The sequence below is a fragment of the Scomber japonicus genome, chromosome 5 (assembly GCF_027409825.1).
Source record: "Scomber japonicus isolate fScoJap1 chromosome 5, fScoJap1.pri, whole genome shotgun sequence".
NCBI classification, from domain to species: Eukaryota; Metazoa; Chordata; class Actinopteri; order Scombriformes; family Scombridae; genus Scomber; species Scomber japonicus.
This window is the reverse complement of record NC_070582.1, coordinates 746540-764039: the sequence shown is the minus strand read 5'-3', so window position 1 is coordinate 764039 and position 17500 is coordinate 746540. Positions and strand designations below refer to the sequence as shown.

Sequence of the window (17500 nt, the reverse complement as noted above, 5' to 3'; positions counted from 1 at the left end):
GAGCAGGGAGGAGTAGGGAGGAGCAGGGAGGAGTGGGGAGGAGCAGGGAGGAGCAGGGGGGAGTGGGGAGTGGGGAGGAGTAGGAAGGAGTGGGGAGGAGCGGTAAGGAGTGGGGGAGTTTGGGGGGAGTGGAACAGAGTGGAAAGGAGCAGGGAGGAGTGGGGAGGAATAGGGAGGAGTAGGGAGGAGCGGGGAGGAGTAGAGAGGAGCAGGGAGGAGTGGGGAGGAGCCAAGTTAGACAAAGTCAAAGCACAACTCAGGTCCAAAGTGATAACACATGTTTCTGTCCTCCTCCTCTTCCTCCTCCTCCTCCTCCTCCTGTCCTCCTTCTCCTCCTCCTCCTGTCCTCCTTCTCCTCCTTCTCCTCCTCCTCCTGTCCTCCTCCTCCTCCTCCTCCTACAGTTCTTCATCGTACAGTTTGGAGGGAAGCCGTTCAGCTGTGTCAGTCTGACACCGGAACATTGGCTGTGGTGCGTCTTCCTGGGAGTCGGCAGCCTGCTGTGGGGACAGGTGAGACACGTGTCCTAAACGTGTCCTAAACGTGTCCTTAACGTGTCCTTAACGTGTCCTTAACGTGTCCTTAACGTTTCCTAAACGTGTCCTTAACGTGTCCTTAACGTGTCCTAACGTGTCCTTAACGTGTCCTTAACATGTCCTTAACGTCTCCTTAACGTTTCCTTAACGTGTCCTTAACGTGTCCTTAACGTTTCCTTAACATGTCCTTAACGTGTCCTTAACGTGTCCTTAACGTTTCCTTAACATGTCCTAAAAGAGTCCTTAACGTGTCCTTAACGTGTCCTTAACGTGTCCTAAACGTGTCCTAAACGTGTCCTTAACGTGTCCTTAACGTGTCTTAAACGTGTCCTTAACGTGTCCTTAACGTGTCCTTAACGTGTCCTAAACGTGTCCTAAACGTGTCCTTAACGTGTCCTTAACGTGTCTTAAACGTGTCTTAAACGTGTCCTTAACGTGTCCTTAACGTGTCCTTAACGTGTCCTTAACGCGTCCTTAACGCGTCCTAAACGCGTCCTAAACGCGTCCTTAACGTGTCCTTAACGTGTCCTTAACGTGTCCTAAACGTGTCCTTAACGTGTCCTTAACGTGTCCTAAACGTGTCCTAAACGTGTCCTTAACGTGTCCTTAACGTTACTTTAACGTTTCCTTAACGTGTCCTTAACGTGTCCTTAACGTGTCCTAAACGTGTCCTTAACGCGTCCTTAACGCGTCCTTAACGCGTCCTAAACGCGTCCTTAACGCGTCCTTAACGCGTCCTTAACGTGTCCTAAACGTGTCCTAAACGTGTCCTTAACGTGTCCTAACGTGTCCTAAACATGTCCTTAACGTGTCCTTCACGTGTCCTTAACGTGTCCTTAACGTGTCCTTAACATGTCCTAAACGTGTCCTAAACGTGTCCTTAACGAGTCCTTAACGTGTTTTAACGTGTCCTTAACGTGTCCTTAACGTGTCCTAAACGTGTCCTTAACGTGTCCTTAACGTGTCCTAAACATGTTTTACGTGTCCTTAACGTGTCCTTAACGTGTCCTTATGTGTCCTTAACGTGTTTTAACGTTACTTTAACGTTACTTTAACGTGTCCTTAACGTGTTTTAACGTGTCCTTAACGTACTTTAACGTGTCCTTAACGTGTCCTTAACGTGTCCTCAACGTGTCCTTAACGAGTCCTCAACGTGTCCTAAACGTGTCCTCAACGTGTCCTCAACGTGTCCTCAACGAGTCCTTAACGTTTCCTTAACGTGTCCTTAACGTGTCCTTAACGTGTCCTTAACGTGTCCTTAACGTTTCCTTAACGTGTCCTTAACGTTTCCTTAACGTGTCCTTAACGTGTCCTAAACGTGTCCTTAACGTGTCCTTAACGTGTCCTTAACGTGTCCTTACCATGTTTTACGTGTCCTTAACGTGTCTTAACGTGTCCTTAACGTGTCCTCAACTTGTCCTCAACGTGTCCTAAACGTGTTCTTAACGTGTTCTTAGTGTCCTGAACGTGTCCTTAACGTGTCCTTACCATGTTTTACGCGTCCTTAATGTGTCCTTAATGTGTCCTTAGCGTGTCCTAAACGTGTCCTTAACGTCTCCTAAACGTGTCCTAAACGTGTCCTTAACGTGTCCTCAACGTGTCCTCAACGTGTCCTTAACGAGTCCTTAACGTGTCCTCAACGTGTCTTAAACGTGGCCTTAACGTGTCCTTAACGAGTCCTTAACGTGTCCTCAACGTGTCTTAAACGTGGCCTTAACGTGTCCTTAACGTGTCCTTAACGTGTCCTTAACGTGTCCTAGACGTGTCCTTAACGTCTCCTAAACGTGTCCTTAGCTTGTCCTGAACGTGTCCTTAATGTGTCCTTAACGTGTCCTTAATGTGTCCTTAACATGTCCTTAACATGTCCTTAACATGTTTTAACGTGTCCTAAACGTGTCCTTAACGTGTTTCAACGTGTCTTAAACGTGGCCTTAACGTGTCCTTAACGTGTCCTTAACGTGTCCTAGACGTGTCCTTAACGTCTCCTAAACGTGTCCTTAGCTTGTCCTGAACGTGTCCTTAATGTGTCCTTAACGTGTCCTTAATGTGTCCTTAACATGTCCTTAACATGTCCTTAACATGTTTTAACGTGTCCTAAACGTGTCCTAAACGTGTCCTAAACGTGTCCTAAACGTGTCCTTAACGTGTCCTCAACGTGGCCTTACCGGTCCTTAACGTGTCCTTAACGTGTCCTTAACGTGTCCTTAACGAGTCCTTAACGTGTCCTTCACGAGTCCTTAACGTGTCCTTAACGTGTCCTTAACGTGTCCTTAACGAGTCCTCAACGTGTCCTCAACGTGTCCTCAACGTGTCCTCAACGTGTCCTTAACGTGTCCGCAACGTGTCCTAAACGTGTCCTTAACGTGTCCTTAACGTTTCCTTAACGTGTCCTTAACGTGTCCTCAACGAGTCCTTACCATGTTTTACGTGTCCTCAACGTGTCCTCAACGTGTCCTTAACGTGTCCTAAAAGTGTCCTTAACGTTTCCTTAACGTGTCCTTAACGTTTCCTTAACGTGTCCTTAACGTGTCCTAAACGTGTCCTTAACGTGTCCTTAACGTGTCCTTAACGTGTCCTAAACGTGTCCTTAACGTGTCCTAAACGTGTCCTTAACGTGTCCTCAACGTGTCCTAAACGTGTCCTAAACGTGTCCTTAACGTGTCCTTAACGTTTCCTAACGTGTCCTTAACGTGTCCTTAACGTGTCCTTAACGTGTCCTCAGTGTGTCCTAAACGTGTCCTTAACGTGTCCTCAATGTGTCCTAAACGTGTCCTTAACGTGTCCTTAATGTTTCCTTAACGTGTCCTTAACGTGTCCTAAACGTGTCCTTAATGTGTCCTTAACGTGTCCTTAACGAGTCCTTAACGTGTCCTAAACGTGTCCTTAATGTTTCCTTAACGTGTCCTTAACGTGTCCTAAACGTGTCCTTAACGTGTCCTTAACGTGTCCTAAACGTGTCCTTAACGTGTCCTTAACGTGTCCTAAACGTGTCCTAAACGTGTCCTTAACGTGTCCTAAACGTGTCCTTAACGTGTCCTAAACGTGTCCTTAACGTTACCTTAACATTTCCTTAACGTGTCCTTCACGTGTCCTTAACGTGTCCTAAACGTGTCCTTAACGTGTCCTCAACGTGTCCTTAACGTGTCCTAAACGTGTCCTTAACGTTACCTTAACATTTCCTTAACGTGTCCTTCACGTGTCCTTAACGTGTCCTAAACGTGTCCTTAACGTGTCCTAAACATGTCCTTAACATGTCCTAAACATGTCCTTAACGTGTCCTCAACGTGTCCTTAACGTGTCCTAAATGTGTCCTTTACGTGTCCTTAACGTGTCCTAAACGTGTCCTTAACGTGTCCTTAACGTGTCCTAAACGTGTCCTTAACGTGTCCTCAACGTGTCCTTAACGTGTCCTAAACGTGTCCTTAACGTGTCCTTTACATGTCCTAAACGTGTCCTTTACATGTCCTAAACGTGTCCTTTACATGTCCTAAACGTGTCCTTAACGAGTCCTTAACGTGTCCTAAACGTGTCCTTAACGTGTCCTTAACATGTCCTAAACATGTCCTTAACGTGTCCTCAACGTGTCCTTAACGTGTCCTTAACGTGTCCTAAATGTGTCCTTTACGTGTCCTTAACGTGTCCTAAACGTGTCCTTAACGTGTCCTTAACGTGTCCTAAACGTGTCCTTAACGTGTCCTCAACGTGTCCTTAACGTGTCCTAAACGTGTCCTTAACGTGTCCTTAACGTGTCCTCAACGTGTCCTCAACGTGTCCTAAACGTGTCCTTAACGTGTCCTTAACGTGTCCTTAACGTGTCCTAAACATGTCCTTAACGTGTCCTTAACGTGTCCTAAACGTGTCCTTAACGTGTCCTCAACGTGTCCTTTACATGTCCTAAACGTGTCCTTTACATGTCCTAAACGTGTCCTTAACGTGTCCTCAACGTGTCCTTAACGTGTCCTTAACGTTTCCTTAACGTTTCCTTAACGTGTCCTTCACGTGTCCTAAACGTGTCCTTAACGTGTCCTAAACGTGTCCTTAACGTGTTTTAACGTGTCCTTAACGTGTCCTAAACGTGTCCTTAACGTGTCCTAAACGTGTCCTAAACGTGTCCTTAACGTGTCCTAAATGTGTCCTAAACGTGTCCATAACGTGTCCTTAACGTGTCCTAAACGTGTCCTTAACGTGTCCTTAACGTGTCCTTAACGTGTCCTAAACGAGTCCTTAACGTGTCCTAAACGTGTCCTTAACGTGTCCTTAACGTGTCCTCAACGTGTCCTCAACGTGTCCTCAACATGTCCTAAACGTGTCCTAACGTGTCCTTAACGTGTCCTAAACGAGTCCTTAACGTGTCCTTAACGTGTCCTAAACGTGTCCTAAACGTGTCCTTAACGTGTTTTAACGTGTTTTAACGTGTTTTAACGTGTCCTTAACGTGTCCTTAACGTGTCCTAAACGTGTCCTAAACGTGTCCTTAACGTGTCTTAAACGTGTCTTTAACGTGTCCTTAACGTGTCCTTAACGTGTCCATAACGTGTCCTTAACGTGTCCTTAACGTGTCCTAAACGTGTCCTTAACGTGTCCTTAACGTGTCCTAAACGAGTCCTTAACGTGTCCTAAACGTGTCCTTAACGTGTCCTTAACGTGTCCTCAACGTGTCCTCAACGTGTCCTTAACGTGTCCTAAACGTGTCCTAACGTGTCCTTAACGTGTCCTTAACGTGTCCTAAACGAGTCCTTAACGTGTCCTTAACGTGTCCTAAACGTGTCCTAAACGTGTCCTTAACGTGTTTTAACGTGTTTTAACGTGTCCTTAACGTGTCCTTAACGTGTCCTAAACATGTCCTTAACGTGTCCTTAACGTGTCCTTAACGTGTCCTAAACGTGTCTTTACCATGTTTTAACGTGTTTTAACGTGTCCTTAACGTGTCCTTAACGTGTCCTAAACGTGTCCTTAACGTGTCCTTAACGTGTCCTCAACGTGTCCTTAACATGTCCTAAACATGTCCTTAACATGTCCTAAACGTGTCCTAAACGTGTCCTTAACGTGTTTTAACGTGTTTTAACGTGTCCTTAACGTGTCCTTAACGTGTCCTTAACGTGTCCTTAACGTGTCCTCAACGTGTCCTCAACGTGTCCTTAACATGTCCTAAACGTGTCCTAACGTGTCCTTAACGTGTCCTTAACGTGTCCTAAACGAGTCCTTAACGTGTCCTTAACATGTCCTAAACGTGTCCTAAACGTGTCCTTAACGTGTTTTAACGTGTTTTAACGTGTTTTAACATGTCCTTAACGTTACCTTAACGTGTCCTAAACGTGTCTTTACCATGTTTTACGTGTCCCTAACATGTTCTTAACGTGTCCTTAACATGTTCTTAACGTGTCCTTAACATGTTCTTAACGTGTCCTAAACGTGTCCTTAACGTGTCCTTAACGTGTCCTAAACGTGTCCTTAACGTGTCCTTAACGTGTCCTCAACGTGTCCTCAACGTGTCCTTAACGTGTCCTAAACGTGTCCTAACGTGTCCTTAACGTGTCCTTAACGTGTCCTAAACGAGTCCTTAACGTGTCCTTAACGTGTCCTAAACGTGTCCTAAACGTGTCCTTAACGTGTTTTAACGTGTTTTAACGTGTCCTTAACGTGTCCTTAACGTGTCCTAAACATGTCCTTAACGTGTCCTTAACGTGTCCTTAACGTGTCCTAAACGTGTCTTTACCATGTTTTAACGTGTTTTAACGTGTCCTTAACGTGTCCTTAACGTGTCCTAAACGTGTCCTTAACGTGTCCTTAACGTGTCCTCAACGTGTCCTTAACATGTCCTAAACATGTCCTTAACATGTCCTAAACGTGTCCTAAACGTGTCCTTAACGTGTTTTAACGTGTTTTAACGTGTCCTTAACGTGTCCTTAACGTGTCCTTAACGTGTCCTTAACGTGTCCTTAACGTGTCCTCAACGTGTCCTCAACGTGTCCTTAACATGTCCTAAACGTGTCCTAACGTGTCCTTAACGTGTCCTTAACGTGTCCTAAACGAGTCCTTAACGTGTCCTTAACATGTCCTAAACGTGTCCTAAACGTGTCCTTAACGTGTTTTAACGTGTTTTAACGTGTTTTAACATGTCCTTAACGTTACCTTAACGTGTCCTAAACGTGTCTTTACCATGTTTTACGTGTCCCTAACATGTTCTTAACGTGTCCTTAACATGTTCTTAACGTGTCCTTAACATGTTCTTAACGTGTCCTAAACGTGTCCTTAACGTGTCCTAAACGTGTCCTAAACGTGTCCTTAATGTGTCCTTAACGTGTTTCAATGTGTCCTTAACGTGTCCTTAACGTGTCCTTAACGTGTCCTTAACGTTTCCTTAACGTGTCCTAAACGTGTCCTTAATGTGTCCTTAACATGTTTTAACGTGTCCTAACGTGTTTAAACGTGTCCTTAACGTGTCCTTAACGTGTCCTTAACGTGTCCTTAATGTGTCCTTAACGTGTCCTTAACGTGTCCTTAACGTGTCCTTAATGTGTCCTTAACGTGTCCTTAACATGTTTTAACGTGTCCTAACGTGTTTAAACGTGTCATTAACGTGTCCTTAACGTGTCCTTAACGTGTTTTAACGTGTCCTTAACGTGTCCTTAACGTGTCCTTAACGTGTCCTTAACGTGTTTTAACGTGTCCTTAACGTGTCCTTAACGTGTTTTAACGTGTCCTAACGTGTTTTAACGTGTCCTTAACATGTTTTAACGTGTTTTAACGTGTCCTTAACGTGTCCTTAACGTGTTTTAACATGTTTTAACGTGTCCTTAACGTGTCCTTAACGTGTCCTTAACGTGTTTTAACGTGTCCTTAACGTGTCCTAACGTGTTTTAACATGTCCTTAACGTGTCCTAACGTGTCCTAACATGTTTTAACGTGTCCTTAACGTGACCTAAACGTGTTTTAACGTGTCCTTAACGTGTCCTAACGTGTCCTAACGTGCTTCCAGCTGGTGTCCAGCGTTCCCACCAGCTGGCTGAAGTTCCTGAAGACGGCGGGACACGGGACGCAGCGGGAGGAGATTCCTGAGGAGGAGCTGGAGGAGATGAAGGACCTGGACGAGATCGACCACGCTGAGATGGAGATGAGGAGAGGACAGGTGCTCTGGTGCCGAGGCCTGGGACGCATCCAGACACAGGTACCTGTCTCTCTCACCTGTCTGTCTCACCTGTCTGTCTCACCTGTCTCTCTCTCACCTGTCTGTCTCTCACCTGTCTCTCACCTGTCTGTCTCTCACCTGTCTCTCACCTGTCTGTCTCACATGTCTCACCTGTCTGTCTCACCTGTCTCTCACCTGTCTGTCTCTCACCTGTCTGTCTCTCACCTGTCTGTCTCTCAGATCCGGGTGGTGAACGCCTTCAGGGACACCATGTCTCCGTATGAAGGTCTGGAGACTCCGGAGTCTCGCAGTTCGATCCATAACTTCATGAGTCAGCCGGAGTTCCGCATCGAGGAGTCGGAGCCTCAGATCCCGCTGATCGACGAGGCGGACGGCGAGGACGACGCTCCCACCAAACGAAACTCCGTCTACATCCCGCCGCCGCTGACCTCGCTGCCGCCTCTGCAGTTGCCGGGCAACCAGAACAACAACGCCATGGACCGCGTGGCGCCGCTGCAGAAGGACGGCTCCAGGTCCGGTCTGCCGCCGTGTCCCGGGAGCCCGCTGCACAGCCTGGAGACCTCGCTATAAGCCCCGCCCCCAGCAGGAGGGGGGGCTGCTCCTTCTGAGAGCCGACCAATGAAAAACAAACATTTTCCAAAATGGACTCGTCTGATTGGTTCTCGTCAGGAGTTCACCTGCTGGTTTCTAACGTGTCCAGGTGTGTCCAGGTGTGACCAGGTGTGTCCAGGTGTGTCCAGGTGTGTCCAGGTGTCTCGCTCCGACACAGACGGACGCGTCCTGCTGTCCGGTGATAGACATGAACTTTAGGAGAAGAGTGTTTGTGAGGTGATGATCTGTAAATATCGATGTTCAGACGTAGTCAGAGCGGGACGAGCTGAGCTAGTTTTGTGTGAAGGATTAATTAAAAGATCTGTGATTGACAGGTGTAGAGGGAGGGGGGGCGGGGGGGGGATTCTTATAGACGCAAATGTTTAATATAAATGTCTAACGTTTATTAACGATTTTATTCTAGTATTTTTGTAAAAAACTTGTTTTAGCTTGTTGTTGTTTCAAAGATGTAAAACCAAAAATTATTAAAAGTTTAAAACAACTGAAGCTGATTTCACTCCTTCATTACTTCCTGAAGCTCCGCCTCCAAGGAAATGTTCCTGCTGCTGATCATCTATCATATTTATATTTAATTATCTGTGTTAGATCATCACTGAAAGACTCAGTAATCACACTGATTCACAGTTTATGAAGTGTCTTAAACAGTCAGTGGGGAGGAGCAGGGAGGAGTTGAAAGAAGTGGGGAGGAGCAGGGCGGAGCGGAGGGAGTTGGGAGGAGCAGGGAGGAGTGGGAAGAAGCGGGAAGGGAATGGGGAGGAGTAGGGGGATGAGAGGGGAGTGGGGAGGAGTTGAAAGAAGTGGGGAGGAGCGGGAAGGAGCGGGGGGGTGGGGAGGGAGTGGGGAGGAGCGGAGGGAGTTGTGAGGGTGGAAAGGAGCAGAAAGGAGTAAGGAGGAGCTGAGGGGAGTGGGGAGGAGCGGTAAGGAGTGGGAAGAAGCAGGGAGGAGTTGAAAGAAGTGAGGAGGAGCAGGGAGGAGTGGGAAGGAGCGGAAAGGAGTAAGGAGGAGCAGAGGGGAGTGGGGAGGAGTGGGGAGGAGCGGTAAGGAGTGGGAAGAAGCAGGGAGGAGTTGAAAGAAGTGGGGAGGAGCGGAAAGGAGTAAGGAGGAGCAGAGGGGAGTGGGGGGGAGTGGGGAGGAGCGGTAAGGAGTGGGAAGAAGCAGGGAGGAGTTGAAAGAAGTGAGGAGGAGCAGGGAGGAGTGGGAAGGAGCGGGGGGAGTTGTGGGGGTGGAAAGGAGTGGAAAGGAGTAAGGAGGAGCAGGGAGGAGCGGAGGGAGTGGGGAGGAGCATGGGGGTGGGGAGGGAGTGGGGAGGAGCGGAGGGAGTTGTGGGGGTGGGAAGGAGTGGAAAGGAGTAAGGAGGAGCAGAGGGGAGCGGAGGGAGTGGGAGATGAGGGAGGGAGGAAAGGAAAGAAGGAAGGAGGGAGGGAGGAATGAAGGAAAGGAGGGAAACACTAAGAGGGAGTCTGATGCTAAACAGACTGTAAATGTGTCAGATATCACTGATATGACTAACTCACACTGCTATAGTTACTATGGTTACCATAGTAACTATAGTAGTGTGAGTTACTATGGTAACTATAGTAACTCACACTGCTGAAGATCTATAGAAGCTGATCAGAGACTTCAAATGACTGATGTCCTCAAGTCAAGGAAGGAAGAAGGAAGGAAAGGAAGGAAAGGAGGGAGGGAGGAACACTGCTGAAGCTCAATAGAAGCTGATGAGAGACTTTAAATGAGTGAAACACTGTGATACAGTCCTCCATCACTGAACACTGGAAGCACATTAGAAGCAGATGTGTTAATAGTCAGTATGAACAGGAGGAATGATTACAGAGAGGGAAACCTGACTGCTGCTTTAACGCTGGAAACACTGTCAACTGTCCTTTAAACACACTTTATTACACACATCATCTTAAATAAAGTCAATACAACAAACTGACAGGTGAGAGGAAACAGCTGATCATCACTGTGTGTTTCTGTGGACCTCTAGTGGTGAATATCAGTATTACAGGTTTACTTTAGTTTGTTATGTCTGTCTTCTTTCCTCTCTAATGAATCTCACCAGCCCTCATATTGATCTCTTCTGCCTCTGAGGATTTATTAAAGGAAGATAGATGCATTAAGCTTTGTTTCTCTCATCATTTACACTTTAGTGATGCTTTATTTTTATTCATTTTATGACTTTATTATTGAATGTATTATCTGCTTTTCTTCATGTCCACGCACTTTATTTTAATTTCAATTATGATCAAACTTTTTTATTTAGTTTTTGCAGACAGTACAGAGCACTTTATCAACTTTACATTACATCAATCTCACAGCATCACGTGTCGTTGTGGCAACAGAAAGCCACTAATTAGTCACATAATAACATAATAATAAAATAAAATAATAAAAATACAATCATAGAATACATAACAATAACTACAATAATGTAAAAATAATAATAACTATAATAATAATGTAGTAAATAAATATTTTATGATCAAACTTTAACGTGGGATTTAAAACCGGAAACTCGGTTTTCACTCTGCGAACTACAACCCCCATAATTCAGCTTCCTCCTACGTCACACACGTCCAGCCAATCGCTGCTCGTGTGTGGGTCACGTGACCTGAGCGCAGCAGATTTGAATTGTTTTCCTGTCGTAGAGCAGCACGAGCAGCCAGCTTCCAGAGACACGCGCAGGTTTGTAGTTTAAACTTTAATGAAAACAGAAACTTTATGTTGATAATAAATAAATCAAACTTCATGTTTAAAGTGTGAGTCCGAAGCTCCGAGCAGTTTGTGGAAGCTACGCAAAGCTAACGAGCTAGCAGGCTAACGCTGACGTCAGCCGGAAGGTTAACGATCATGTTTTTATTATTAAATGTTTTTATTATTAAATGTTTAAATGTTTGTGTTTTTAGTTGGACGTCAGGATGGAGGCAAGGACCACCAACAGCAGTAAGTCAGCTGATTCACCCTGATGTCATGTGATCAACTGTTATAACGTGTTAATACGTCACCTGATCAGCTGTTATAACGTGTTAATACGTCACCTGATCAACTGTTATAACGTGTTAATACGTCACCTGATCAGCTGTTATAACGTGTTCATACGTCATGTGTTTCTGAACAGGTGTGTTCTTTCTGGCTGATGAGCAACTGGTCGACTTTGATGTTTCTCTGTCACCTGCCAGGTAACACACACACACACACACACACATAGAGACATACACACAGAGACACATACACACATAGAGACACACACATAGAGACATACACAGACACATAGACACACACACACACATTGAGAATGATAAACAGCTCCATTACTGCTGTATGTTTATATATAATAATGATTAGTTGTGTATGTTTATATATAATAATGATTAGTTGTGTATATCTGGGTCCTCTGTGCTGATTCAGTGTGATGATCAGAAGTATTTCAGACTCTAGCTGCTGTGATGTTTCAGTGTTTACATGATGAAGCTTTTACATAAGGGTGTCCATATGTGCACTTGGCACCAGGACACCCTAGGCCGCAGTTCCATGATTGACTTTGTAGTAGTGTCGTCGGACTTGAGGTCGCATGTCTTGGACACTCGGGTGAAGAGAGGGGCGGAGCTGTCAGCTGATCACCACCTGGTGGTGAGTTGGCTCCGATGGTGGGGGAGGATGCCGGTCAGACCTGGCAGACCCAAACGTATTGTGAGGGTCTGCTGGGAACGTCTGGCAGAGTCTCCTGTCAGAGAGAGTTTCAACTCACACCTCCGGGAGAGCTTCAACCATGTACCGGGGGAGGCGGGGGACATTGAGTCCAAGTGGGCCATGTTCCGTGCCTCCATTGTTAAGGCGGCCGACTGGAGCTGTGGCCCCAAGGCGGTCGTGGCCTGAGCTGTGGCCGCAAGCCTTCCATTTAAGAGCTATGCATTTGTTGGTTAATGTCAGAGCTATTATTATTAATCTGATTTTGTTGTCCCTAATAGAGTTAGCCTTGGTTCGAGAGGAATATTTGTTTTAGTTATATTGGATATGGTTCTAAGTATCGTTTCCCAGTAATTGGACGGTTGTGAACAGGACCAGAACATATGAAGAAGAGAGCCAACTTCAGATTTGCACCTTGGACAGTATTGAGAGATTGTCTGATTTATCTTGTGTAGTCTTTCGGGGGTATCAGATTATACTGGATTATACTGGGTTAATATATGTTTACTATTAAAGGAAAACCGTTGGGCCTTTTCACATAGCTCAGTCCAATCAGCATCTTCAAAATTATGAAGCAGGTCGGCCTCCCATTTTTCCTTAACCTTAAGCCCCTCTTTTTCTGACAGATTGTTAATGCCAGTATACATGCAAGATATAAACCCCTTGAGTTCTTTTTTGCTACTCAATATATCATCTAAGGGTTGTTTTATAATTGGTAGAAGTCTGCCCCCCTCCATGCCTCCATTGTTAAGGCAGCCGACCGGAGCTGTGGCCGCAAGGTGGTCGGTGCCTGCCGTGGCGGCAATCCCCGAACCCGCTGGTGGACACCGGCGGTGAGGGATGCCGTCAAGCTGAAGAAGGAGTCCTATAGGACCTTATTGGCCTGTGGGACTCCGGAGGCAGCAGACAGGTACCGGCAGACCAAGCAGAGCGCAGCTAGGGCGGTCACTGAGGAAAAAACCCAGACATGGGAGGAGTTCGGCGAGGCCATGGAAAACGACTTTCAGACGGCTTCGAAGAGGTTCTGGACCACCATCCGGCGTCTCAGGAGGGGGAAGCAGTGTGCCTTCAACACTGTGTATGGTGGGGACGGTGCGCTGCTGACCTCGACTCGGGACGTTGTGGATCGGTGGAAGGAATACTTCGAAGACCTCCTCAATCCCACCGACACGCCTTCCATCTCTGGGGCTGAGGTTGCTGAGGTGGTTAAAAAGCTCCTCGGTGGCAGGGCCCCGGGGGTGGATGAGATCCGCCCCGAGTTCCTCAAGGCCCTGGATGTTGTTTTAAGAAGGGGGACCGGAGGGTGTGCTCCAACTACAGGGGGATCACACTCCTCAGCCTCCCTGGTAAGGTCTATTCGGGGGTGCTGGAGAGGAGGGTCCGTCGGATAGTCGAACCTCGGATTCAGGAGGAGCAGTGTGGTTTTCGTCCAGGCCGTGGAACTGTGGACCAGCTCTACACCCTCTGCAGGGTCCTTGAGGGTGCATGGGGCCCAACCAGTCCGCATGTGTTTTGTGGACTTGGAGAAGGCATTTGACCGTGTCCCTCGGGGAGTCCGGTGGGGGGGTCTCCGGGAATACGGGGTATCGGACCTCCTGATACGGGCCGTCCGTTCCCTGTATGACCGGTGTCAGAGCTTGGTCCGCATTGCCGGTAATAAGTCGGACTTGTTTCCAGTGAGGGTTGGACTCCGCCAGGGCTGCCCTTTGTCACCGATCCTGTTCATAATCTTTATGGACAGGATTTCTAGGTGCAGCCAGGGTTGGGGGGGGGGTCCGGTTTGGTGACCTCAGGATTGGGTCACTGCTTTTTGCAGATGATGTGGTCCTGTTGGCTTCATCAGACCGTGACCTCCAACTCTCACTGGATCGGTTCGCAGCCGAGTGTGAAGCGGCCGGGATGAGAATCAGCACCTCCAAATCCGAGTCCATGGTCCTCAACCGGAAAAGGGTGGAGTGCACTCTCCGGGTCGGGGATGAGATCCTGCCCCAAGTGGAGGAGTTCAAGTACCTCGGGGTCTTGTTCACAGTGAGGGAAGGATGGAGCGGGAGATCCACAGCTGGATCGGTGCGGCGTCTGCAGTAATGCGGACTCTGCACAGATCCGTCGTGGTGAAGAGAGAGCTGAGCCGAAAGGTTCCTACCCTCACCTCTGGTCATGAGCTTTGGGTTCCTACCCTCACCTCTGGTCGTGAGCTTTGGGTCGTGACCCAAAGAACAAGATGGCGGGTACAAGCGGCCGAAATGAGCTTCCTCCGTAGGCTGGCTGGGCTCTCCCTTAGAGATAGGGTGAGAAGCTCAGTTATCCGGAGGGAGCTCGGAGTAGACCCGCTGCTCCTCCGCGTTGAGAGGAGCCAGATGAGGAGGCTCGGGCATCTAGTCAGGATGCCTCCCGGACGCCTCCCTGGTGAGGTGTTCAGGGCCCGTCCCACCGGTAGGAGACCCAGGACACGCTCGAGAGACTATGTATGATGATGATGATGATGATGATGATGATGTCTGTGTGATCTGTGTCTGCAGCTCCAAAGGTGATGAATCTGAGGATGAGGTGTTTGTGGCCCAGCAGAGCAGCGTCTCTCGGCCTGACTGGGCGAGCTGGAGTCCGCTGACCGGAGACCAGCTTGACGTCATCTGTGAGGAAGCTCAGCGAGTAGCCAACCAGCTGCAGCATGCTGAGCCCCACCGGACCGGACCAGAGCTGCCCCTGAAGCATGCCGAGCCCCACCGGACCGGACCGGAGCCGTTCCTCCAGGACGCCAACGCCAAACTGGACTTCTTGGGTCAGCCGACGACGGTGCTGAGTCCCATCAAACGTGAAACCTTCTGTGTGCAGGACAGTCCAATGAAGCTGCTGCCCCCCGCCATCCAGCGGCGCCTGCAGGGAGGAAACACCGCCTCCTCCACAAGCACCTCCTCCTCTACCAGACCCAGCACCTCCTCCTCTACCAGACCCAGCACCTCCTCCTCTACCAGACCCAGCACCACCTCCTCTGCCAGACCCACCACCTCCTCCTCTACCAGACCCACCTCCTCCTCTACCAGACCCACCACCTCCTCTGCCAGACCCACTACCACCTCCTCTGCCAGACCCACTACCACCTCCTCTGCCAGACCCAGCACCTCCTCCTCTGCCAGACCCAGCACCTCCTCCTCTGACACTAAGCCCGGGATGGCGCTGAGAGGAAGGTCGGGGTTCGGTGTCGTGCTGCCCAGTAAACTGGCCGTCCCGTCAACTTCCTGTCAGACCAGAACAGAGAGAAGCAGACTGCAGCCACCCAGCAAAGTACACACACACACACTCATTATACACACACACACACACACACACACACACACACACACACACACACACAGTTCTCATGTTGATGACATCATGTGGTGGTTTGTTTCTTCTTCTCTGCAGTAATAGTCGGTAGTGATTAATGCTAGTAAGAAGACCCTTGTGTTATGATGTCACTTCCTGTTGCAGATGGCGAGCTCTCGTCCCTCCAGCCGAGCCGGGTCATGTGAAGATCTCCTCTCGGACTCAGTGAGCGACTCCTCGCTCAACTCGAGCATGCTGGGAAAACGCCTGATGGCCCCGCCCACTAAGGTACACACGCTTCCCTCTGATTGGCTTATCACACAAATGTTTAATAAACTTTATTAATTCTGCGATTATATCGTCATAAAACAACAACAGATATTAACATGTCAGATAAAAGATAGAAGTTATATATCTGAGTCAGTGATGGTTGTTAGTCTCCATGAGGTCTAGTTTAAATTTAAAGGGTTAAAACGTGAAAATAAACGTATGAATAACTTCACACATTCTTTTTTTTGTGGACCCAGCATCAAATTTCTGCTTTTAATCCATTTAGAGAGAATATATTAGAGGATTATGGTAAAAATGTCTAAGTGGTGTAACCATAAAAACTTTGTACCAAATAATTCAACTTGCTTAAAAACAGTAAATAAGTCAATAAAACACCTTCCTTCCTTCCTTCCTTCCTTCCTTCCTTCCTTCCTACCTAACACCATATCAACTAGTCTATCATTGTTTTGTGGTTACACCATTTGACATTTTGTGGTTACACCATTTGACATGTTCAGGAGCATTCAGTCTTTTGGTATAAAATGGGTCAAATGTCATTTCAAATCTCTCTTATTGATCTTTTTTTAATATATTGATTATATTGAACTGGTCGTAACCTCCATGATGTCTTGCTGCGGAGTTCAGTCTGAATTCAGTCCCTCCCTTCCTTCCTTCCTTCCTTCCTTCCTTCCTTCCTTCCTTCCTTCCTTTATTCCTTCCTCCCTCCCTCCCTCCCTCCCTCCCTTCCTTCCTTCCTTCCTTCCTTCCTTCCTTTATTCCTTTATTCCTTCCGCCCTCCCTTCCTTCCTTCCTTCCTTCCTTCCTTCCTTCCTACCTAACACCATATCAACTAGTTTGGCATGATCTTACATCCTTCCTTCCTTCCTTCCTTCCTTCAGACTGTGAAGAACCAGTCGGGGGTGAAAGCTCCGCCTCCTCAGAGCAGGAGGGTGATGGAGAGGAAGAACACCTCCTCCTCCTCCTCCTCCGCTTCCTCCGCCTCCTCCTCAGCGTCTCCAGCTGCATCTAAACTGAACTCATCTCTGAGCCGCCGTCTGAGCGGTTGCCCCGCCCCCGCCAGCAGACCGGCCAATCAGAGCAGACCTCACCGCCCCGTGGCCGCCGTGGACCCGCCGGCCGGCCGCCGCTCGCTGTCCCTGCAGAGCCGCAGATCGTCTGAGGCCGGCCGCTCCACGCCGCTGCAGCGGGCCGAGGCCACGCCCAGGACCGGCTCCGTCAGCGGCTCCGCCCGGAGACAGAGCGGACTGAAGAGCTTCATCCCCCCCACACCCAGCGGAGGAGTCAGAGCAGGTCGCCATGGAGACGGTAAGCGACAGATGATGTCACAGCTGCTTCCTCTGTGTATTCTGCTTCTGTGTCGTGTGATGTCATCAGCTGTCTCTGTGTTTCAGGTGTTTCGACTCCAGACGTCTCGAAGTCAGTGAGGCCAAAGAGGCTGATGTCACTGAGCGGCGTGGACAGGTCAGTGACATCACAGTGACATCACACTTACATCACACTTACCCTTTGATCCCACCAGAGAGACTCAAAGCTGAAGGAAAAAGTTTAGTTTAGTTGTAAATACGGTGAAGGCGCTCACTAGGATTTGATTGTACTGCCGTAATGACTGTACCATGGTGATCTCCTCTGGTTTGGTTACCGTGGTGATCTCCTCTGGTTTGGTTACCATGGTGATCTCCTCTGGTTTGGATACCGTGGTGATCTCCTCTGGGGTGGTTACCGTGGTGATCTCCTCTGGTTTAGTTACCGTGGTGATCTCCTCTGGTTTAGTTATCGTGGTGATCTCCTCTGGGTTGGTTACCATGGTGATCTCCTCTGGGTTGGTTACTGTGGTGATCTCCTCTGGGTTGGTTACCATGGTGATCTCCTCTGGGTTGGTTACCGTGGTGATCTCTTCTGGGCTGGTTACCGTGGTGATCTCCTC

The 17500-nt window shown here is 48.2% G+C and overlaps 2 protein-coding genes across 5 annotated transcripts in view; both read left to right on the top strand.

The window, feature by feature from the left end:
• The window catches only part of atp2b1b (ATPase plasma membrane Ca2+ transporting 1b), a 32791-nt gene extending 24538 nt beyond the window's left edge, over positions 1 to 8253 (top strand). For all 4 annotated transcript variants that reach the window (XM_053319583.1, XM_053319582.1, XM_053319581.1 and 1 more), the window contains 3 exons: positions 403 to 510; positions 7513 to 7701; positions 7903 to 8253. In XM_053319583.1, the coding sequence (XP_053175558.1) occupies positions 403 to 510; positions 7513 to 7701; positions 7903 to 8253 (648 nt within the window). The remainder of the gene's footprint in view (positions 1 to 402; positions 511 to 7512; positions 7702 to 7902) is intronic.
• Positions 8254 to 11213: 2960 nt separating this feature from the next.
• Positions 11214 to 17500, top strand: part of gtse1 (G-2 and S-phase expressed 1) — a 9528-nt gene continuing 3241 nt past the window's right edge. Inside the window, 7 exon segments of the mRNA XM_053319335.1 lie at positions 11214 to 11238; positions 11414 to 11474; positions 14502 to 15007; positions 15149 to 15264; positions 15451 to 15573; positions 16455 to 16881; positions 16968 to 17037. Coding sequence (XP_053175310.1) covers positions 11214 to 11238; positions 11414 to 11474; positions 14502 to 15007; positions 15149 to 15264; positions 15451 to 15573; positions 16455 to 16881; positions 16968 to 17037 — 1328 coding nt within the window.